The 22,519-nt window shown below is 35.6% G+C and overlaps 2 protein-coding genes across 2 annotated transcripts in view; both read left to right on the top strand.

Annotated features, from left to right (window-relative positions):
• The first annotated feature begins 4,831 nt into the window (after positions 1–4,831).
• The window catches only part of LOC107502265 (olfactory receptor 8D4), a 127,629-nt gene continuing 109,941 nt past the window's right edge, over positions 4,832–22,519 (top strand). The window contains exon 1 of the mRNA XM_016129324.2: positions 4,832–6,234. The gene's annotated coding sequence lies outside the window, so the exon portion shown is untranslated. The remainder of the gene's footprint in view (positions 6,235–22,519) is intronic.
• On the top strand, positions 5,432–8,812 carry LOC118602959 (olfactory receptor 10G6). The gene is given in 4 exon segments (XM_036221552.1): positions 5,432–5,462; positions 7,248–7,470; positions 7,472–7,624; positions 7,626–8,812. Coding segments are annotated over 4 exon segments (1,038 nt in total). The 3' UTR covers positions 8,257–8,812.

Raw genomic sequence — 22,519 nt, 5'->3', positions numbered from 1 at the left:
TTTAAACCTCTGTAGTATATATTATATGAATAAAATATATTTTTATTTCTTCTCTCTCTTCTTTCACACTGTTCGAAATAGGAATGAAGACATAGTTGGCAAACTTATAAAAGAAAATCAAGGGAAGGGTTAACAGCAATTTCAAGATAGTTATTATCTCTCACAGCGAGAGAAGAGGATGCCATAGGAGAAAAGCACAAAGGATGCTGCAGTGGTTTTTATGACATTTTATTCTTAAATTGGATCACGATTACATATATTTGTTTTAATATTATTGTATATGTGTATGCATGTATGTGTTTTGCCTATTAAAATTTTTATGTACAACAGTTTTCATTTGGAAACTTTTACAAATTAAAAGTCTTTATAAGTTGGAGATCACTGTGCTAATGACTGTACCGATATATCCTAATAAAACCACATCTAGATCAGGAGCTATGATATTAGTTACTACTTTATCAAACCTACAATTCTCTGCCATTCTGTACCCATCATATTGCAGATTTAAGTGGGAATGTGGTAGAAATTTCCATCATAAATCTTTCAAAATTTTTATAGTAGTATTAATCTCTATGAGCCTCCCCAAAGACACAAACATTTTTGTGACTCTTTTGTTGGAAGTGTGGAGGTCCAGGACTTTCACATGGCTCTTATATCAAAACAGTCCCTACTAACTCCTGGGTTAAGAAACCAATGTTGAAATTCTCTCAGTTGCTGAGAACATCAATTCCAAATCCACACTCATAATAGAGGAAATAACGGCAGGGTAATTTGACATTCTGCTAAGGTAGACTTGGTTCAGAGCTCCATTTATTGTCTGAAAAAGCCAGAGTTCAAAAAAATTAAATGGTCTGGATATTTTTCTTGATTAGTTTCTCCGTGGTAGGAATACAGGAGTCAGATTTGTGAAAGGAACAGGAAACATGAGGGCCAGACAGAAGTTACTATAGGGAACACCTGGCCTTTCTTTCTCTAAAGTGGCACTGAATCAGTGAACTGACTCAACCAGGAATTAATTAAGGGCAAGGGCACCATGGTAGCTCAGTTTAGCATAAACTTATGAGATATGATAGAATGTTGGAATATTAATCAGGAAGGAAGGACTTTCTGGTTTGGCAAAATTCTTTGCTGATTTAGCAAACCACATTGCTCTGACTCTGATAATTTTTCCCAGCTCTCATCTCATAGTTAAGTCCCAATATTTATAATCTTTAAAACATTGTAAAAGTTAAAAACTTATTTAAACTACATCAGTTCCAACCAGTATTCTTGGCTCCTTATGGTGTCCTTTCTCAATAATTCCTATTGCCTTGGTAAACGGAATAAATAACTGGCCCTTTCAGGGGAAATGATTTGCACATGAGTAGGCAAGTCTCACATTTACAATAAACCTTCTTCCACATCTCCAGTTTTCCAAGTTATTAGATTCCTTTTCCTAAATCTTTATTTAGTGTAAGCCAGTACTGAGTCCAATTATCAGTCAGCCAATAAGTAGGTAAACAGCGTACGGCTACTATTTGACCAGTTGGCACACTGAGTAAAAAAATTCTGACAATCACATACTGAAATTTATCCAAATCTTTAATGACATTCTTTTTTCCTTGGTAGAACTCTTTTGGAATTCATTTTCATCTGACTAAAACTAATGTGGGGAGGATGGTGGACTGTGGACTGAAGAAAGAGGAGAGATCCTTAAGGTGTGTGACTAAGGAAGACTACTTTCCTCTTTAAAGGATAGGCCTTCTGGATCTTCAAGCATGGCAAGAACAGCCTCATCAGGCTAAGCAAGAGAGGTCAATTTTTCTGGGGAGAGAGTATAGGGTTAACTTAGGACATAACCCCTCCACAGACTCAGAAAACTGATAGCTGCCTGGCCAGCAGCCAAAGAAAGGCAGTACACAAAGAGCTTTCAGCAGTGCCTATCCAAGGATGTTTTCTGCTGCTCCCATGGAGGTTATCTGCATCTTAACCAAGCAGTACATATTGCTCCCACCCGTCTGAGAAGGCAGCTGCTCCCTCAATGAGATAACCCCTCCCTCTCCTTGTGGCATAAAAATCTCTGCTTGTTTTTGGTCAGCTGCAGTTTTTCTCCTGTAGCTCTGGCCAGCCACTGCTGAAGCTATCCTGCCTTGGTGAGTAATAAATGGCATTTCTCACCCTCTGGTTCTCCTGGTAGTTTTTCTGGAATATCCAAACCCAGATGCAAGTTCCAGGCCTGGGGCTCCTCCATTACAGGGAAATTCAGTGCAGAGTTTGGGATTCAGACACTGCATCATCTAAATCCCGCCACTAGTCTCTATTCCATTTCTTAGAGCCTTTTTTAAAAAAAACAAAAATAATAATTCCCTAAATTTAAATGAGAGTACTAGGAAACTAAGTTTAACTGATATTATAATTAATCATCCACATTCAAAATATGTATTTTGTTTTTTGCTATTTCAGCCCTGTTGCCACAACAAAATAAGACATTATTATATCGCAGTCATAGAAAATCCCTAGACTTCACTATTTTCTTTATCTGAAAATCTGCAGATTTCAGATTCTCAGACACTCCTGTAGATTGTTACTTGCATTAGAAATTACTATCCCCTTCCCAATAAACTTCCATGGCCCCACCTACAAAGAAAATCAAATGGAAAGCAAAAGAAGGTCTAGAGTGAAAAAACCTCTTGGACTCCCTAATATTGATAAAATGATTTTACTAACTTTCCAAGGCCAAAGATCCACATTGAAATTTAGAGCCAAAGCCTCAGTTTGTAATCAAGTATTCCTTGGCCTCATATTATTCTATGTAAATATATTTTCTCACCGGGGATATCACAGAACTGGCAAGCCTCCTGTGACAGAAAAAATAAGTATGTGAAGTCTTAAGTTCCTTCCATCTCTCTTTCTGCATGTAGAATTATCTCTTAGCAAAACCCTAAATCTGACTTAAATTCAGTATCATGAAGAAGTATAGAAAAACTAGGACATTATGTCCATTAATAGGGAAATGTATTAATAAATACAAACTGAAATACTTGATGCTGACTTTATATGATTCATTAAGTGGAGAGTGGCTCATTAAAAAAAATAGACCCAGTGCAATGTTGTGTCTCTCACAATACATTACTTAAAAATTGCACACCAACAATAGTTCAAGTAAATAATTAAAGTAAATAATTACAAGACAAAAAGTATTTTATTAAATATTTATTAATCTATAGTTTTCCCGGCACTATTTCAGAACTATTCCCAGAGAAGAAGAGAGTCTTTTGACAGAGAGTGTAGAAAGAATTGGTCTCCCCTCCAACTCAGGGAAATTTGCCCTGTCCTGAATCAATACTTCATCTAGTTTAGTCTCCTTTTTGCATATTTAATGATCTAGACAGTTAAGCTTGAAATAGTGTTGCCTATCCTAAGGCAATGTTCTAGTAATTTACTCTTTCAACAAATTAAAAATGTACTTTAAAAGTAATTAACATATGGCATATAAAATCATTGGCTCTAAAGTTCTTTCCAATTTTATCCCTATACTTTTATGGTATAAAAAGATTAGGCAACATTATCTCCAATTTATAGATAAAATTCAAAGAAATGGAAGGAGTGATTCTTCCTAACTCCTGATCAAGTATATGCTCTTAGCAGGATCCTATGCTACAGGGACATCAATAAGCAACTAAGCAAACTTCCTGGAATAGTTGTTCTGCTGTTAACAAAACCCATTGCAACTGTAAGTTAATTGCCCCTGAAGGATGAAGCAGAAATGACATTAGTCTCCTGCACCTACCCCATGGGAACAATAGGAAGGAAGAAGCTGCTTGCCAGAAAACAAAACCCTAGAGGTCCAAGTCTAGGGACATTGCTGTCAACACTTTCTAAAAGGCTAAAAAAAAAAAAAAAACAAAGGTGAGCCAGAGAAGTGTACAGAAAGAGCACAGTGACAAAATCAAGGAGTATGTCAGAAGAGAAGACCAAGAAACCCGTTAAATAAAAAAAGGACTTCCACAGGAAACAGGAAAGACCACGAAGAAGTTAGGGCAAGCAGCAGACCATGACCTCACAGCAGATTCACATCCAGGTAGTGGCCACCAGCAGAGAAAACTCCAGAAGGTAGGTAGAGGTGTAGTAATGGAAATTCTCCTGAGATATATATTTATTAAAAGTATGTTAGAGACACTGGAAACAGAGAAGACAGTCAAGATCTCCTAATTGCATTATGCTTTACAAATAAGTTAGAGGGGGAGAAGAGGAACTTTGTAGTCTGCCCACCAAAGGCAAATTTACCTCTCTGAGTTTTATGACTCAGATGAGTTAAAGGGTCTACCTTAAGCCTAGTTCAGGTCACGCGGGGTTTGAAAAGGCCAGAGAAAGCTAGTATATCAGTAGTACTAAAGTTCTTTTCCTCAAGACTCTTGTGAAAACTTCTTCTTTTCCTATTACACAGTTGAATATGTGATATGTTGATAATATAATGTGGTACTGACTAAATGGCAGAAAGCATGTAACTAGAGCAGTTTTAGTTCTTAATGGGTAAACCAGGGGTATTTTTCTACCTTCCCAGGGAAAAGAAATGATTATTTGTGTGCAGAGAGAATAATAAATTATAAAAATGAATGATGATTGAGATATCAAGGAAGTTGGAAGACAAGAGAAAAAATATATAGTACAGGAAAAATTGGAGCTAGGAAAACAATTGATTTTCAGTGTATAAAAACAAAATTTAAGTGCGAATTGATATGGTTGCAAAAAAGGTTAATATTTCTTTTTTGGTAGGAATCTACACCAACTCCTCCTCTTTATCTATCTATCTATCTATCTATCTATCTATCTATCTATCTATCTATTTATTTTACAAATGATAAACTGACAAACTGAGATTAGACATTTTAAGAGATTTGTTCAAAACAGTGTAGCTAGTTAGTAATGACATACTCAGGATTGAAATTCTTATGACTTCTGGAACTAGATTGTAAGATCTAACTGACTTTGGATTCAGTGCCTACATAATGAGAACATCCAGACAAAGGAGAATGCATTTGTTTAAGGAGATTTAAGAATCTTTTTGTGCAAGCTATTCTGAAACCTTGGGATGAAAAAGAAAAACGAGACAAAGTTCCTATAGAAGCTCACAATCTAATGGGAGAAATCAGGCCCACAGAGGAGTAAATTGCAACATACTTAGTAAGCCTATGGAAACATGAATGAAGTAACGTGGAGCTATGAAGAATAAGTGAGCATTTGGAGGAAAGGGCAGAAAGGCTTTACTTAAAAGATCAAATGTAAATGAATCTTCAAAGATTAGCAGAAAATTTTCAGGCAGCAAAGAAACAAGGCATTCCAGATTAAAGGGATTAATGCATAAAGAAACAGGAAAGAATGTTTGACAGGAACACAAATTTGGGGGACACTGTAGAGGAGGAAGGCCAGGGAAGTAGGCCAACATCAGATTATGAGGCTTTCTGTTCCTATAGGCCACACTAGTAAGTTTGGACTTGCCCTTTAGGCACTGTGGTATTAACAAATGTTATTAATAAAAAAAAAGCTCAGAAAAATCTCAAGAATTTCTTCAGAAATTGTTTCAGAATAGATTCTCTAGCTATATGTTGAGAGATTATTTAGTTTTTATGCAGTTTAGACTCTCACTTAGGGTGACCCACTGTGTCAGTTTGCCCTGGACTCTCCTAGGTTTAACAAAAAATGTTGTATAACCCCGGATATTGCTCAGTCCCCTAAAATCTATTTTCACTGATAAAAGTAGTCTTTGTGAAAGTGAAGAAGATTGAGAAGAAGATTATGAATACCTGATGATTCATGGTGTAGGAGTAGTGAAAGTAGCCAGATGGCAGCCATAGCCGCAACCTTGGTTCTTTTTCCCATTAGAAGCCCTGCTGGAAATCAAATTTTATCCTACACCCTCTGAAATGTTCTGAGTGATTCTGAGTGACCCTGAGTCTTTCGCAAGACGACATACCATTGTGGGTGTTTGCCTCCAGTTGGTAAACAGACTATTAGAGAAAAGATTGGTGGAAGGAAGGTGTCACTAGGAAAAATATACCTCACATGACCTCTTAAGGTCTGGAAGAGCTCTGGCACTCCCTTAGCCACTTCCCTGATTTTTTCCTTTTACTGTGGCAGATGCCTGTTGTGAGTACTCCTGGGAGAAAAGGTTCTGTTATGCTGCTTCAGGTTTGAGGACTCAAATCTACTATTTGACAATCCAGTGGAAAACCACAAGTTCACATTAGATCTGAGGTATGAATACAATGGCTAAATTTGCAAATAACACAGGACCACAGCACATAGTTGATGAAAAATAATAGCTAATGTTTATTGTGTGCTACGGTGAATTATGTAAATTAATTTATTTAACCCTTACAACAATCCCAGTAGGCACAATGATTGTCTTTAGATATAGAAACAGGCAAAAAAAAAAAAGTGAAATGACTTTTCCAAGGTTACAAATAAGTATAAGTGGAAGAGCTAAAATTTTTAAACTTAAGACCATGCTCTTAAGATATAATATCTTACTAATCGTATGAATGGGCAGATGGAAGAATGAATAGACAGATGCAGTGCACTTACCCAGAAACAGAGAAAAGAAATAACAACAGGTGCTCCGGGGCTGAGATTTTTATATAGCTTCACAATCCTGAAAATTTTTAAATGGCATGTGTATTTTTAAATAGAATTTATAATAATAGATAGTTCTAGGTATAACTTCCAAGTTTCTGAATATTTTACATTCATTGTATAGTCCAGATAGTATGCTTAAAAAAAGTCTACCTAGGCTTTTTTATTGGGCACACTTATATTACAAAATATAACTCCAACTTTCATGTTCTTAAGAATACAAACAAACTGTAATCTAACTCTCTGATACATAGATCAGAGATCAAACTGAAGAAAAACAACAGAACAGGAATTTCTTCATATATCAATTTAGGTTTTATATAATTGTAATTTTTCCTGATGTGAAAAGCCTTGTGTATGGTCTTTCCTTTGCTCTCCTGAATTATATACACATTATCTGTTACATAGGTTTTAATCTTGGAGAGAACAATTGTTTCCTGGAGTCAGGAAGAATCTCATAATCAGGAGTTGGGGGAAGTGCAGGAAGAAAGAATAGTTAAGAGCAAGATCTCTCTTTTTGAGATCTCTTTCTGAGATCCTTTCTGTCCATATTTGGGAAGGACGTAAAATAGATATATTATGCCTAGAGAATTTAAAGGGCATTGAGCTTTCCCTTCTGCTACTTCTTTTTGCAGATGTGAACAGAAAGGAAATGCAAAGTGGAAACCAAGCTTCTGTGTCTCACTTCATTTTGGTGGGCCTGCACTACTCACCATAGTTGGGGGTTTTACTCTTCCTGTCTTTCCTTGTCATGTATGCCCTCATTATCTCTGGCAATGGGCTCATCATTCTCACTGTCTTGGTGGACACCCAGCTCCACCACCCGATTTACTGGTTTCTCTGTCTCCTTTCCTTCTTGGGCATCCATTTCCTCTGCCATTGTCCCCAAGATGTTCGCTGACTTTCTCTTGGATAGTAAGATTATCTCCTTTGGGGGCTGTGTAATCCAATTTTTTTCTTTCCATTTTATGGGCTGCACTGAATACTTCCTTTACACACTCAAGGCTTATGACAATTTATAAGCCTTTACATCATGCCACCATCATGACTCATAGCGTTTATAACTACCTGGCTTTTAGTACCTGGCTGAGAGGCACCCTGTGCTCATTTTTCCAAACAAGCTTCATGTTCCGGCTGCCCTTCTGTAGTCCAAACCACATAGACTACTTATTTTGTGACATCCCTGCAATGCTGTGTCTAGCTTGTGCTGACACCACCATCAGCAAACTGGTTATCTTTGTAGACATTGGCTTTTTGGCCCTCACCTGCTTTGTGCTTATCCTAACTTCCTATGGCTACATAGTGGCTGCCATCCTGCGGATATGGTCTGCTGATGGGCGCCACCATACCTTCTCCACTTGTGCTGCCCACTTCACTGTTGTTATCATTTACTGTGTGCCCTGTACCTTTATTTACCTTCATCCTGGATCCCAAGAGCCTCTGGATGGGGTGGTAGCTATCTTCTACACTGTCATCACCCCCTTACTTAACCCCATCATCTACATCCTCTGCAACAAAGAAATGAAGGCAGCATTATGGAGGCTGAGAAGTGGCAAGATTTGTAGGCTCCGTGACTCCACAATCATACAGAAGACAATAAAATTAAGACACCAGATAAGACATCATGTAATTAGGGAAATTTAATGTAGAAACAGAAAGAATGAATCATATAGAGAGTAGGGGATTCTTAAGTACAGAAGTAAAAACATTAGAAAGTTCTACATTGTACTTGCTTTCAAAAGTGATTTTCCATATTTCTATCTTCAATATCAGTGATATCAGAGCAACTCAGTGAGGAGGAAACCTTACAAAAAAGAGCCAAGACAAGTAAAAATCTACATGAAGGCTCTGTTTCTCTACGACATCCACTTACATGTTTATTACCGTTTCTAATACCTCTGTTAATACCCATTTAGCTTTAAAATTTTGTTTATTTATTTTCATTTATTTATTTATTTTCATTATGGTGACATTAGTTAATGAAATCCAGAAAGTTTCAAGTGTACAATTCAACAGTCATATATATTTTGCATTGTATGTTCACTGCCCATAGTTAAGATTTCTTTCTGTCACCACATAGTTGACCCTTTTTACCCAATCTACTTCCTCATCCCCCCTACCCTCTGGTAACCACTAGTCTATTGTTCATGTCCATGAGTCTCTGTTTGTTTGTCATGTTTGTTTCTTGCTTTTAGGTTTATAACCCACATATAAGTAATATCATGAGGTTTTCAACTTATTCTGTCCAGCTTATTTCACTTAGCATGATTATCTCGTGGTCCATCCATGTTATGGCAAATGGCAGTATTTCATCTCTTTTTATAGCTGAGTAATATCCCATTGTATATATATAATATATATATTATATATATATATATTTTATATATGTACCACAGCTTCATTATCCAATAATCTATTGTAGGACACTTCCATCGCTTCCATGTCCTGGGCATGGTAAATAATGTTGCTATGAACATGGGTGTGCAAATATCTTTTCAAATGGATATATATTTTCAAGTCTTTGGGATAAATACCCAGTAGAGGGATTATTTGATCATATGGTAGATCAATTCTTAGTTTTTTAAGGAAACTCCATACTGATTTTCATAGTGGCTGTACCAATTTGCAGTTCCACCAGCAATATATGAGGGTTCCTTTTCTCTGCATCCTCTCCAACACTTATTACTTGTCTTGTTGAGAACAGCTATTCTAGTAGGTGTGATATGTTATCTCATTGTGGTTTTGATTTTGTATTTCCCTAATAGCTAGAGATGTTGAGCATCTTTTCATATGTTTGTAGGCCATTTGTATGTCTTCTTGGGAGAAGTGCCTGTTCATGTCCTTTTCCTATTTTTTTTTTAAATTAAGTTTATTGGGGTAACGTTGGTTAATACAATTATATAATTTTCAGGTGTACATTATCATTTGACCTCTGTATGTTCTTTTGTGTGTTTACCACCCAAAGTCCAGTTTCCTTCAGCTACCATATATCTGATCCCCTTTACCCACTTCGGCTTCCTCCTACCCCTTATATTTGACTACCTTTACCTTGTCTACCTCACCCCTCCTCCCCGACTCACTACCCTCTGGTAACCACTAGTCTATAGTCCATGTCCATGAGTCTGTTTGTTTGTCCTGTTCATGTGTTGCTTTTAGGTTTATATCCCACATATAAGTGATATAATATGATTTTCAACTTATTCTATCTGGCTCATTTTGCTTAGCATGCTTATCTCGAGGTCCATTCATGTTATCACAAATGGCAGTATTTCATCTCTTTTTATAGCTGAATAACATTCCATTGTATATATGTACCACAGCTTCATTATCCAATCATCTATTGTAGGAGATTTCCATTGCTTCCATTTCCTGGCCACTGTGAATAATGCTGCTATGAATAGCAGTATGCAAATATCTTTTTGGATATGGATTTTCAAGTCTTTGGGGTAAATACCCAGTAGAGGGATTGATGGATCATATAATTGATAGATTAATTCTTAGTTTTTTGAGGAACTTCCATACTGTTTTCCATAGTGGCTGTATCAATTTGCGGTCCCACCAGCAGTGTATGAGGGTTCCTTTTTCTGCGCATCCTCTCCAACATTTGTTATTACTTGTCTTGTTGATTATAACTATTCTAACAGGTGTGAGATGGTATCTCCTTGTAGTTTTGATTTGCATTTCCCTAATAGCTAGCAACGTTGAACATCTTTTCAGACGTTTGTTGGCCATTTGTATGTCGTCTAGGGAGAAGTGTCTGTTCAGGTCCTCTGCACATTTTTGGATTGGATTATTTGGGATTTTTTTTTTTTTTTGCTGTTATTGAGTTGTATAACTTCTTTGTATATTTTGGATGTTAGGCCCTCATTGAAAGTGTTGCTCGTTAATATATTTTCCCATTCAGATGGTTGTCTCTTTACTTTGTTGGTGGTTATATTTGTTGTGCAGAAGCTTTTTAGTTTGATATAGTCCCATTCATTTATTTTAGCTTTTACTTCCCTTGTCTTCGAGGTCAAATTCATAAAATTCTCTTTAAGTCCAGGGTCCTGAGTTAGGTTTCTATGTTTTCTTCTATGAAATTGATTGTTTCGGGTCTTATATTTAGGTCCTTAATTCATTTTGAGTTAATTTTGGTGTGTGGTGACAGACAACAGTCTAGTTTCATTCTTTCGCAGGTGACTTTCCAGTTTTCCCAGCATCATTTATTGAAGAGGCTTTCCTTTCTTGACTGTATGTTTTTGCCTCTTCTGTCAAAAATTATATATCATTATAAACATAGGTTTACTTCTGGACTCTTGATTCTCTTCCAGTGATCCATGTGTCTATTTTTCTGCCAATACCATGCTGTTTTGATTATTGTTGCTCTGTAGTTTAATTTAAAGTTGTGCAGAGTGAAACCTCCAGCCTTGTTCTTTTTCCTCAGGATGGCTTTGACGATTCAAGGTCTTCTGTGCTTCCATATAAATCTGATGATTTTTTGTTCTATTTCTTTAACAATTGGAGATGAAATTTTGATAGGGATTGCATTAAATCTGTATAATGCTTTAGGTAATAAGGTCAGTTTTAACTATGTTAATTCTGCTAATCCAAGAACACAAAATATCTTTCCATTTCTTTGTATCTTATTCATTTGCTTTTAATAGGGTCTTATAGTTTTCATTATATAGGTCCTTCACATATTTTGTTAAATTTATTTCTAGGTATTTATTCCTTTTGTTGCAGTTGCAGAAGGAATTACTTTTTCCACTTCTTATTCTGACAATTCACTATTAGAGTATAGGAACGCTATGTATTTTCAAACATTGATTTTGTATCCAGAAACTTTACTGTATTTGCTTATTGTTTCTAGTAGAGCTCTTGTGGAGTCTTTAGGGTTTTCTGTATAGAGAATCATGTCATCCGCAAATAGTGACAGTTTGACTTCGTTTTTTATTTTAATACCTTCTATATCTTTCTCTTGCCTGATTGCACTCATTAGGACCTCCATTGTTATATTGAATAACAGTGGTGATAGTGGACATCCTTGCCTTGTTTCTGATCTTAGAGGAAAGTTTTTAAATTTTTCACCTTTAAGTTTAATGTTGGCTGAGGGTTTGCCATACACGGCCTTCATTATGTTAAGGTACTTTCCTTCTATACCAATTTTGTTAAGTGTTTTGATCATAAATGGATACTATATCTTATCCAAGGCTTTTTCTGCATCTATTGATATGATCATATGATTCTTATTTTTTAATTTGTTTATATGGCGTATATCGATGCATATGTTGAACCATCCCTGTGCCCCTGGGATGAAGCCCAATTGATCGTGCTGTATAATCTTTTTAATATGTTTCTGTATTCGGTTTGCTAGTATCTTATTTAGGATTTTTGCATCTGTGTTCATGAGATCTTGGTCTGTCGTTTTCTTTTTTCTTTTTGTTACCTTTATCAGGTTTTGGTATCAGGGTAATGCCGGGCTAATAAAATGAGTTAAGAAATAGAACATCCTCTTTGATTTTTTGGAAGAGTTTGAGGAGAAAAGATACTAAATCTTCTTTGAATGTTTGGTAAAATTCACTGGTGCAGCCATCTTGTCCTTGGCTTTTCCTCCTTGGAAGGTTTTTGATGATTGTTTCAATTTTCATATGGCTGGTCGGTCTATTTGGATTTTCCAGTTCTTGATTCAGTCTAGGAGGGTCGTATCTTTCTAAAAATTTTCTAAGTCCATTACACCTAGGTTATTCAATTTGATGTCATATACTTTTTCATCATATTCTTTTGTGATCTTTTGTATCTGCAGTGTCGGTCATAATTTCTCCTCTTTCATCCCTGATTTTGTTTACTTGTGACTTTTCTCTTTTTTCTTCTGTGAGTCTAGCCAGGAGTCTGTCAATTTTATTAATCTTCTCAAAGAACCATCTTTGTTGCCTTTTTTGTTTATTTGTTTATTTTTGTTGTTGTTTTCAGTTTCATATAAATCTGCTCTCATTTTGATTATTTCTTTCCCTCTGCTGATTTTAGGCTTCATTTGTTTTTATTTTTCTAGTGTTTTAAGTTGAAATGTTAGTTATTTAATTGTGCTTCTTTTTGTTTTTTTACATAGATCCGTAATGACGTGAACTTTCCTCTTATTGCCGCTTTTGCCGTGTTCCAAAGTTTTAATATGTTGTACTATCATTATCATTCATTTCTATGTATCTCTCGATCTCTCTTTTTATTTCTTCTTTGACCCAGCCATTCTTCAGTAGCATGTTGTTTAATCTTCATATATTTGTGGTTCTTTCCACTTTCTTTTTACATTAGTTCTCTAGTTTCAAAGTATTACAATTATAGAATATGGTTGGTATGACTTCAACCTTCTTATATTTGCTGGGGTTATCTCTGTGTTCCAGTATGTGGTCAATCTTTGGGAATGTTCCATGTGCACTAGAGAAGAATGTATAAGCAGCTGTTTTGGGATGAAAACTGTGTAAATGTCAATAATGCCCAGTTAGTCTAATGCGTCATTTAAGGATCTTATTTCCTTATTGATTTTCTGTTCAGATGATCTGTCCATATCCAACAGTGGGGTATTTAGGTCCTCTACTACAATAGTGTTTTGGTCTGTTTCTCCCTTTAGTTCTGTTAGTAATTGTTTTATATATTTTGGGGTTCCCTGATTGGGAGCATAGGTATTAATAAGTGTTATATCTTCTTCGTGTATGATTTTCTCTATCATTATGAAGTGTCCCTCAGTATCTTTCTTTACTTTTTTCATTTTTCAGTCTATTTCATCCATCACTAGTACCACTACTCCTGCTTTTCTCTGAATGCCATTTTCTTGAAATATTGTTTTTCACCCTTTCACTTTGAGTCTATATTTGTCTTTGGAGCTGCAATATGTCTCCTGGAGGCAGCATATGGTTGGGTTTTCTTTTTTGATCCAATCTGCAACTCTGTGCCTTTTTATCGGTGAGTTCAATCCATTTACATTTAGGGAGATTATTGAAATATGAGGTCTTCTTATAGCCATTTTACCTTTTGTTTTCTAGTAGCTCAGTGTTTACATTGCTTTCTTTTACTTGTGTTTCTATTTTCTTTATTTTTGTTGGCTTTTGTGAATTTTCCCTCTGGTTCTTATTGTTTTATGTTATATACCTCAATTTTCAATCTTTGGCATGCAATTACCATTACAAAATATATATGTGTGTATATATATATATATATATATAAACACACACATATATCCATAACATATACACATAATATATGTATACATGTAATATACATATATACATAATATATGTATATATACATATATAATATATACATATATATGTATGTGTATATATGTGTATATATCCATTTTATATATATATCCATATTATATATACATATATGTGTGTATATACATATATATGTATATATACACGTGTGTGTATGTGTGTGTGTGTGTGTGTGTGTGTGTGTGTATCCATTTCCTTATCTCCATTCCACTTTGTAAATTTGGATGTTTGAATCCTCACCTTTTCTGTTATTGTTGTCTTAATTTATCCCTATGTATGCTGCACATTCATTAATATCTTGTAAAAGCAAATCTTTTCTTATTGTTTAAGCTTACACTGACCTGTTCTTAATCAGGCTTGCACTGTTCTGCTTCTATCTGCCTGCTAGTCGCCTTACTCATAGTTATGTATTTTTTTTTTTGTCATTTTGTTTTAGGTGAGCTGACTCTCTTTCAGTAGTTTGTGTAATGCAGGTCTAGTAATAGAGAATTCTCTCAATTTTTGTTTGTCTGGAAAGGTTTTTATTTATTTTTCATATATAAAGGAGAGCTTAGCTGGATACATTATTCTTGTATGGTAGTTCCTTTCATTTAATAGTTTGAACATTTGATTCTATGCTTTTCTGGTTTATACAGTTTGTGCAGAGAAGTCCAAAGATATTCTAATGGGTTTTTCTTTATAGGATACCATCTTCTTTTCCCCAGCTACCCTGAGTATTCTTTCTTTGTCTTTTATTTTTGATAATTTTAATGTAATTTGTCTTGGAGAGGCCTTTTATGGGTTGAGATAATTGTTGACTTCTTGAATTTCAGTGTCCAGTTCATTCCTTAGATTTGGGAAATTCTCTTTAACTATTTGTCTGAAAATGCTTTCTAATCCCTGTTCCTTTTCCTTGCCTTTGATAAAGCCCATTATTCTTATGTTTCCTCTCCTGATGGTATCAGCTATTTCTTGTATTTCTTTTCATCATTTCTCATTCTTTGGTTTCTCTCTTCTTCCTTCTGATTTATTTCTAGATATCTGTCTTCGATATCACTGATCCTTTCCTCCATTTGGTTAATTCTATTTCTCGAGCTTGCTATTTCATTCTTCATCTCGTTTAGTGTGTTCTTCATCTCCAGAAGTTTTATTTGGTTCTTTTTGAGGGTTTCAGTCTCCTTGCTAGTAAACTCATTCTGCTGTTCTCACTGTTTTTTCAATCCCTGGAATTGCTGATATGAATTGTTTTGGATCTCATTGAGTTTTTTTCAGAAATACCATTTTGAATTCTCTCTCATTTAAGTAGTATATTTTTATGTCTTTAAGCTCATGTTCTGGAGATTTTTCTTTTTCTTTCTGATTTGTCTTGTCATCTTGGTTGTTTATAGTGTTTATTGGACTATCTCTCCACCTCAGCTATAATTGAAGTATTTTCAGCTTTTTTTTCTTACCAGCATGAAGATTTTTTTTAATATAAAAGTCTCTCTTTAGCCTGTTGCTAACAAGGCATTTATCTTTTGCTTTCCAGTAGGTGGCTTCCAAGCCTCTTGGATTCCTGCTTTATTTATATAAAGTCTTAATATTGCCTTTTTTTCCTTATAAATATTGAATTATACTCTCTACCCTCAATCTCAGTATCTGTCACTATTAGTGACAGTTTCAGTAGCATTTCTCAGATTTCCCTGGGGTTCCACGGCGTTCAGTTTGGAATATATGAGGGGAGTCACCATCTGTCTTGGGGGACTTTTTGCAACTATGGCTGGTAATAATTAACTGTTGCTTTTCTTCTTCTCTACTTCTCTGTCATATCCACTTCTCTGCTTTCTGCTCTGATCTTTGGGCACTGTCACTGGGTAGAGTTTACTGCTCTCTCAGGCTGGGTTGTTCAGGGAACCCACCACATCTTCTGCCTTCCCTTTACTTCTGTGGGGAGTTCAGGTTGTAGAGAGGCTTCTTCTTTGTTTCTCCCAGTCTACTATCCAACTCTCATGGTTCTGACTTGTGGTATCTCTTATTTGCAAATCCATCGCTTGACGTGCTCGTATGCAGGTTGTGTGTTTTTGTTGAGTTATAGATGTTCACCTTATTGTTGTTTTAAGGGAAGAGATCTGGGAACATTTCTCACTCTGTCATGTTTCTGATGTCGCTCGAAAAAATCTAGTTTTAGAAAGAATTCCTCTGAAATTTCTCAAAGCACTTGCTGATTTTTAATCAATACAACTCTGGTTTATTCCTGATTTATAAAACAAAATTAAGTTCATTTCTTCTACATACTCATTTTCTCTTTTTATTTGTTATATTGTCTAGGATACTCAGTAACTTTTAAATAGTAATGGATAAAAAAGGCATTTTTGATTTTACCTGACTTTAAAGGAAATATAGCAAAATGTCCACCTTTATGTGTGTCTATAAAATGGTTATGCTTGTTATCACTTACCTTGCTTTTAAAGTTGCTTTACATTATTATTTTAGTGAGATATTCTTCTTCCAATGATTATCAAATTTTATTTTTTTAAAAATTTATTTGGGGATATTTTCTCCTTCTATTAATTTCTTAACGTGGCAAATTATAATAATGGTTTCTCAATATTAAAATATCCTGGGAGATGTGTCCAGATGGCACCATAAGAGTATGTGGTGCTTCTGCCACCCATGAACACATCAAATGCACACTTATATATATTTAAATAAATTCTTCTGAGAGACACCTGAGAAACAACTGAACAGCTACTGCAGAACAAAGAATAGAGAGAGAGACCACATAGAGAAGATTGAGGAACCAAGGTAGCTCTTGAGAATCTGAGGGACTCTACCAGGATAGGAAGAGGTAGTGAGTGACATTGTTTGCATAGTGCAAGCAGGAGCTTTATCCAGATGCTTGGCTGATCTGCAAGGCCACCAGAGCACATCCCTAGCCACACCTCCAGCAGGAACAAGAGGACACCATAGCAGGCATACACAGGGCCTCTTCATCCAAAGCTTAATCCAACAAGTTCAACATGGAGCTAAGGCTTTCCTATACCAGGCCACTGCTGCACACACCCACTGGGCTGCCCCACCTGGCACAAAATCAGAACCAGTAAGAAGCAACAGCATATGTTCATGCTGGCAAGCCCCCTTCTGAATAAGAGAGAGCCAACAAGGTATATGAGCCTGCTTCCTAACAGAGATCCCCAGCCCAGACCAGGCTCCAGCAGCAGTAGATTAGTTAATACAGAACAGATTAGCCATCTGGAAAACAGAACAGTAGAAATCAACCAATTAGAAAAACACGATTTTTTCTTTTAATGAGGATAGTTTAAGGGACCTCTGAGACAACAAGCATAATAACATTTACATTATAGTGATCCAAAAAGGAGAAGAAATAGAGAAAGAGAAAATATATTTAAAGAAATAATGGCTGAAAACTTTCCTAATCTGGGGAATGAAATAGACATCTAGGTTCAGGAAGCACAGAGAGTTCCAAACAAGATAAATCCAAAGATGCTCACACCAAGATACATCGTAATTAAAATAACAAAAGTTAAGGATAAAGGGACAATTTTAAGAGCAGTAAGAAGAAAATAATAAGTCACATACAAGTAAAACTCCACAAGGTAATCAGCTGATTTCTCAGCAAAAACTTTACACACCAGAAGAGTGGCATTAAATATTTAAAATGATGAAAGAAAGGAATATAATCTAGATTATTATATATAGCAATATTATTGTTCACAACTGAAAAAGAAATAGTTTCCTAGAAAGCATAAACTAAATGTGTTCATCATCACTAAACCAGATTTGCAAGACATGTTAAAGAGTCTTCTTTATGAAGAAAATAAGAGACCTAACCAGAAATAAGAAAATAGAGAAAAGAAAAAAAAATCTCACAGGAAATGGCAAATACAGAGATAACACAATGAATCAGCCACTTAAACAGGTAATATAAAAGTTAAAGAACAAAAATAGAAAAAACAACTATAACTAAAATGATCAGAGCATACACAACACAAAAATATATAAAAGCTGTTGTCAAAAACAAAGTATAGAGGTGTAACTGAAAATACAGTGCCTTTGTATTTAAACTTAAAAGCCTATATGACTGAAGTAGACTGCTATAGATGTACATGGATATACATGAACCTCATGGTGGCCATAAGCCAAAAAGCTACAAAAAGTTACACAAAAAATAAAGAGAAAAGTATCCAAACAAAGCATCAAACAAAACCAGCAAACCAAAAGAAAAAAGATCAAGGAGAGAAAAAAGGAACAGAAAACTACAAAAAAAACCACCAAAAAACAATTAAAATAGCAATAAATACATATCTATAAATAATTAAATATAAATAAAATAAATGTTGCAATTAAAATACATATAGAAGATGAATGAATAAAAACAAGACCCATCTAAATGCTACCAATGAGAGGCTCACTTGAGATTGAAAGACACACACAAACTGAAAGTAAAGGGGTGGAAAAATATATTTCTTGCAAATAGAAAGAGTAAGAAAGCTGGATGGCAATACTCATATATGACAAAATAGACTTTAAAACAAAAAAATGTAAAAAGAAACAAAGAAGGATATTACATAATGATAAAAAGTTAATTTAAAGAAGTTTTAACAATTATAAACTATAAATATTTATGCACCTAACATAGGAAAAGCTAAATATATAAAGCAAATAATAATGGACAAGAAAAGAGAAATTAATAGCAGTACAATAATAGTACTGTACTTTAATACCCCACTGACACTGGGCACATTATCCAGATGGAGCATTAATAAAGAAATAATGTCCTTATTTGTCACATTAAGTCAGAATAGACTAATAAACATTTTAGAACATTTCACCAAAACACTGCAGAATACTCAATTTTTTCAAGTTCACATAGAACATTCTTAAGGTTGATTACATATTAAACTGCAAAACAAGTCTCAATAAATTCAAGATTGAAATCAAATAAAGCATTTTTTTTTCTGACCACAATGCTATAAGATTAAAACTCAACTCTAAGGAAAAAAAATATTGGAAAAAGCACAAACAAGCAGAGACTAAACAATATGCTACTAAAAAAATCAATAGTAAAGAGGAAATCAAGCAGAAAATCCAAAAATATCTTGAGACAAATGAAAATAAAAACAACTCCACAAAATTTTTGTGACTCAGCAAAAGCAATTTTAAGAGGAAAGTTTACATTTCTACAGGCCTACTTTTAGAAACAAGAAAAATCCCCCCCAAAACTTAACTTTACGCCTAAAGTTACTAGAAAAGAACAAACAAAAATACGTAGCATATGCAAATAAACATAAGAGCAGAAATAAATAAGACACACACACACGAAAAACAATAGAAAAGTTTAAGGAAACTAAGCTGTTTTGTCTGTGTGTGTGTAAGGGCAAACAAAATTAACAAACCTTTAGCTAGACATGTTGAAAGAAGAAGGGAGAATTCCAAAAATAAAATCAGAAATAAAAGAGGAGAGTCTACAACCATCACCACAGAAATACAAAGGATCGTTAAAGAATACTATGAACGACTATATGCCAACAAATCAGACAGCCTAGAAGAAATACATGTTTCTAGAAATGTACAATCTTCCAATACTAAACCAGGAAGAAACTGAGAATCTGAACACAAATTACTTGAAATGAAATTGAAGCAATAATTTTTTTAAATGAAAAATGAAAAGAAAATCCTCCCAACAATCCTAGCTTCACAGATGAATTTTAAAATACATGTTCAAAGAAGAATTAATATTTATCCTTCTCAATCTATTCCAAAAAAACTGAAGAATGAGGAGAACAAGAACTTCCAAACTTATTCTACAAGGCCAGCATTACCCTGATGCCAAAAGCAAACAAAGACACTACAGAAAGGAAGGAAGGAAGGAAGGAAGGAAGGAAGGAAGGAAGGAAGGAAGGAAGGAAGGAAGGAAGGAAGGAAGGAAAAGAGAAAGAAAGGAAGGAAGGAAAGAAGGAAAGAAGAAAAATAAAATTATGGGACATTATGCTTAATAAGCACTGATGCAAAAACCTCAGCAAAATACTAGCAAACGAAATTCAGTGATACATTAAAAATATTATACATCATGATCAAAGTGGAATTTATCCCAAGGATGCAAGGATGGTTCACTATCTACCAATCAATTATGTGATACACCACATCAACAAAACCAAAAATAAATATTATATAATCATTTCAATAGATGAAGAAAAAGCAATTGACAAAGTTCTACATTCATTTATGGTAAAAACTCTCAACAAAGAGGGCATATAAAAAATATATCTCAACATATGATAAACCCACAGCTAATAACATGCTCAACAGTGAAAAGCTGAAACATTTTTCTATAAAATCAGAAACAAGACAAGGATACCCACGATCACCACCCTTATTTAATATAACATTGGAAATGTTATTTACAGCAATCAGACAAGAAAAAAGAATCAAAAGGCATGCAAACTGGAAAAGAAAAAGTAAAATTGTCATTATTTGCATACAACATGATAGTGTATATAAAAAACCCCTAAAGACTCATCAAAAATTATTAGAATAGATAAACAAAATCACTAAAGTATCAGGAGACAAATTAACATACAGAAATCCCTTACATTTGTATGCAATAATAATGAGTGATCAAGGGAAATCAAAAAATAATCTTATTATGATTTCATCAAATGAAACAAAATGACAATAAACAAATTTGATAAAGGAGAAAAAGCTGTATAATGAAAATTATAAAACAGTATAGAAAAAATTAAAGAGTGCCAGGTTAACCCTGTGATCACCTCCGCACATAATCACATCAAGTTTACAACTAAATTATAGAATAATCAACCTGGAAAACCATCTGAAGACTAGCTGAACAGAAATTCTGTAACTAAGCATATAAAGAAGAACATCAAGACTGGTAGGAAGGGCAAATGCAAACAGGCTGGCCCTGCACTCATATGTGGTGGTTGAGAGTCAAGAAGGATATCTCAATGGCTGAGATCCCTCCTGAGCAGCAAAGAGTCCAGTTCTGGGAAATGGAACCCACACAAGTTGTGGCTGTGAAAGTCAGTGGGAATTTTATCCATTTGGGTGAGAAGAGAGGATGCTGGAAAACCAAGCATCCTCTTAAAGGGCCTGTGCACCAATTTACTTGTTCACAAGCACTCACTCTGGGCTCCAGTAGAGGGACAGCAACTTGGGGGGCACCAGAGAGAGAAAAAAATTGTGAGGATTCAGGACGAGAACTAGAGGGACAGTCGTCATTGTCCTTGTGATGAGCCCTCTTCTCACACAACCAGCAGGCAGGTACCATCTATCCTGTGTTGAGCAGTCCTTCCACATGGCAAAATCTAAATCTATATTAGCCTGGTGAACACTACTCACCCTACCCTAAAGACTCCCTGAAAACTTGCTCCACCCTACTCGTGCACCATTTGAGGCTCTTTCAGTGACAGGTGTCTGGCCTTGGCCCACACAGAAATCTTTCTTAAAAACTCTCAAAGGCCTGTAGACCCCAGGCAGGTGGTGGCTGGCCTCAGTGTGCCATGTGTCTTTTATTGAGTGGCCCCAGGGTTGGCAATGGCACCAAACCTGAATCTTCATTAACCAAGTGAACACAACTCATCTCACCCTGATGATTCCCTGAGACCTGGCCTCACCCAACACATGTACCTTCAGAGACTGTTTCAGCAGATAAGCCTTATGGGAAGCTTGCAGGCAGCAGCAGGCTTTGGAGTCCACTGACCCTTTTGCTGAGAGGCTCCAGGCCTGGTACTGATATCAGCTGATTTCAATTCAAATGTCACCTCTCCCATGCTCCTCCAGGTCTAACAACAACCAAAGATAGCTTTCTGGCTCATACCAGGTAGCCCTGGCCCAGTTACAGGCAGTAGGTGGCCTTGGCCTACACAGGAGCCCCTCCCAAGAGTCCCTGGAAACAATATACCCAGTAGTTGGCTTCAGTCCACAACAGAGCACTACCTGATTAGCTCCACAAATGGCATACCCAAAGAGTGGTCTCAGAAGGCACCAGCCCACTGAGACAAATTCTGCTCCATGGGGTCAGCCACCACACAACGGCTTGTAGGCTGTGGTCCTTGCCAATTCTCACACCTAGTCAGCCTGAGGGTCCAATACCACCCGCTGATGTGCCAACAGCAATCAGGTCTCAACTACAACAAGAAGGCACACACAATCCACAGAAGAGACATTCTGGGAGTACCCCATTAAGGTGATCAGGGAGACTGTGCCACTGGATTCCACAGGACATCAACTACATAGGTCCACCCTACTCAAAGACTGGGATACATAGCACATTTACGTAATACATAGAAACAAACATAGAAAGGCAGCCAAAATGAGGAGACAAAGAAACATGCTCAAAATGAAAGAAGAGGAGAAACTCCAGGAAAAAACAAAACTAAACTAAATTAAATGGAGACTAGCAATCTACCAGATAACAGAGTTCAAAAAACTGGCTACAATGATGCTCAACAAATTTAGGGGAAAAATAGATGAACTTGGTGAAAACTTTAACAGAGATAGTAAATATTTTTAAAAGCATAGAAAACATAAAAGAGGAAAACTTGGAAATAAAGAATACAATAACTAAAATGAAGAATACACTAGAAGGAATCAACAGCAGATCAGATAAACCAGACAATGGAATCAGCAATTTGGAAGACAAGGTAGCAAAAAACACCCAA

Source organism: Rousettus aegyptiacus, unplaced genomic scaffold (assembly GCF_014176215.1).
Source record: "Rousettus aegyptiacus isolate mRouAeg1 unplaced genomic scaffold, mRouAeg1.p scaffold_m13_p_5, whole genome shotgun sequence".
Classification (NCBI taxonomy): Eukaryota; Metazoa; Chordata; class Mammalia; order Chiroptera; family Pteropodidae; genus Rousettus; species Rousettus aegyptiacus.
This window is presented reverse-complemented; position numbering and strand designations above follow the sequence as displayed.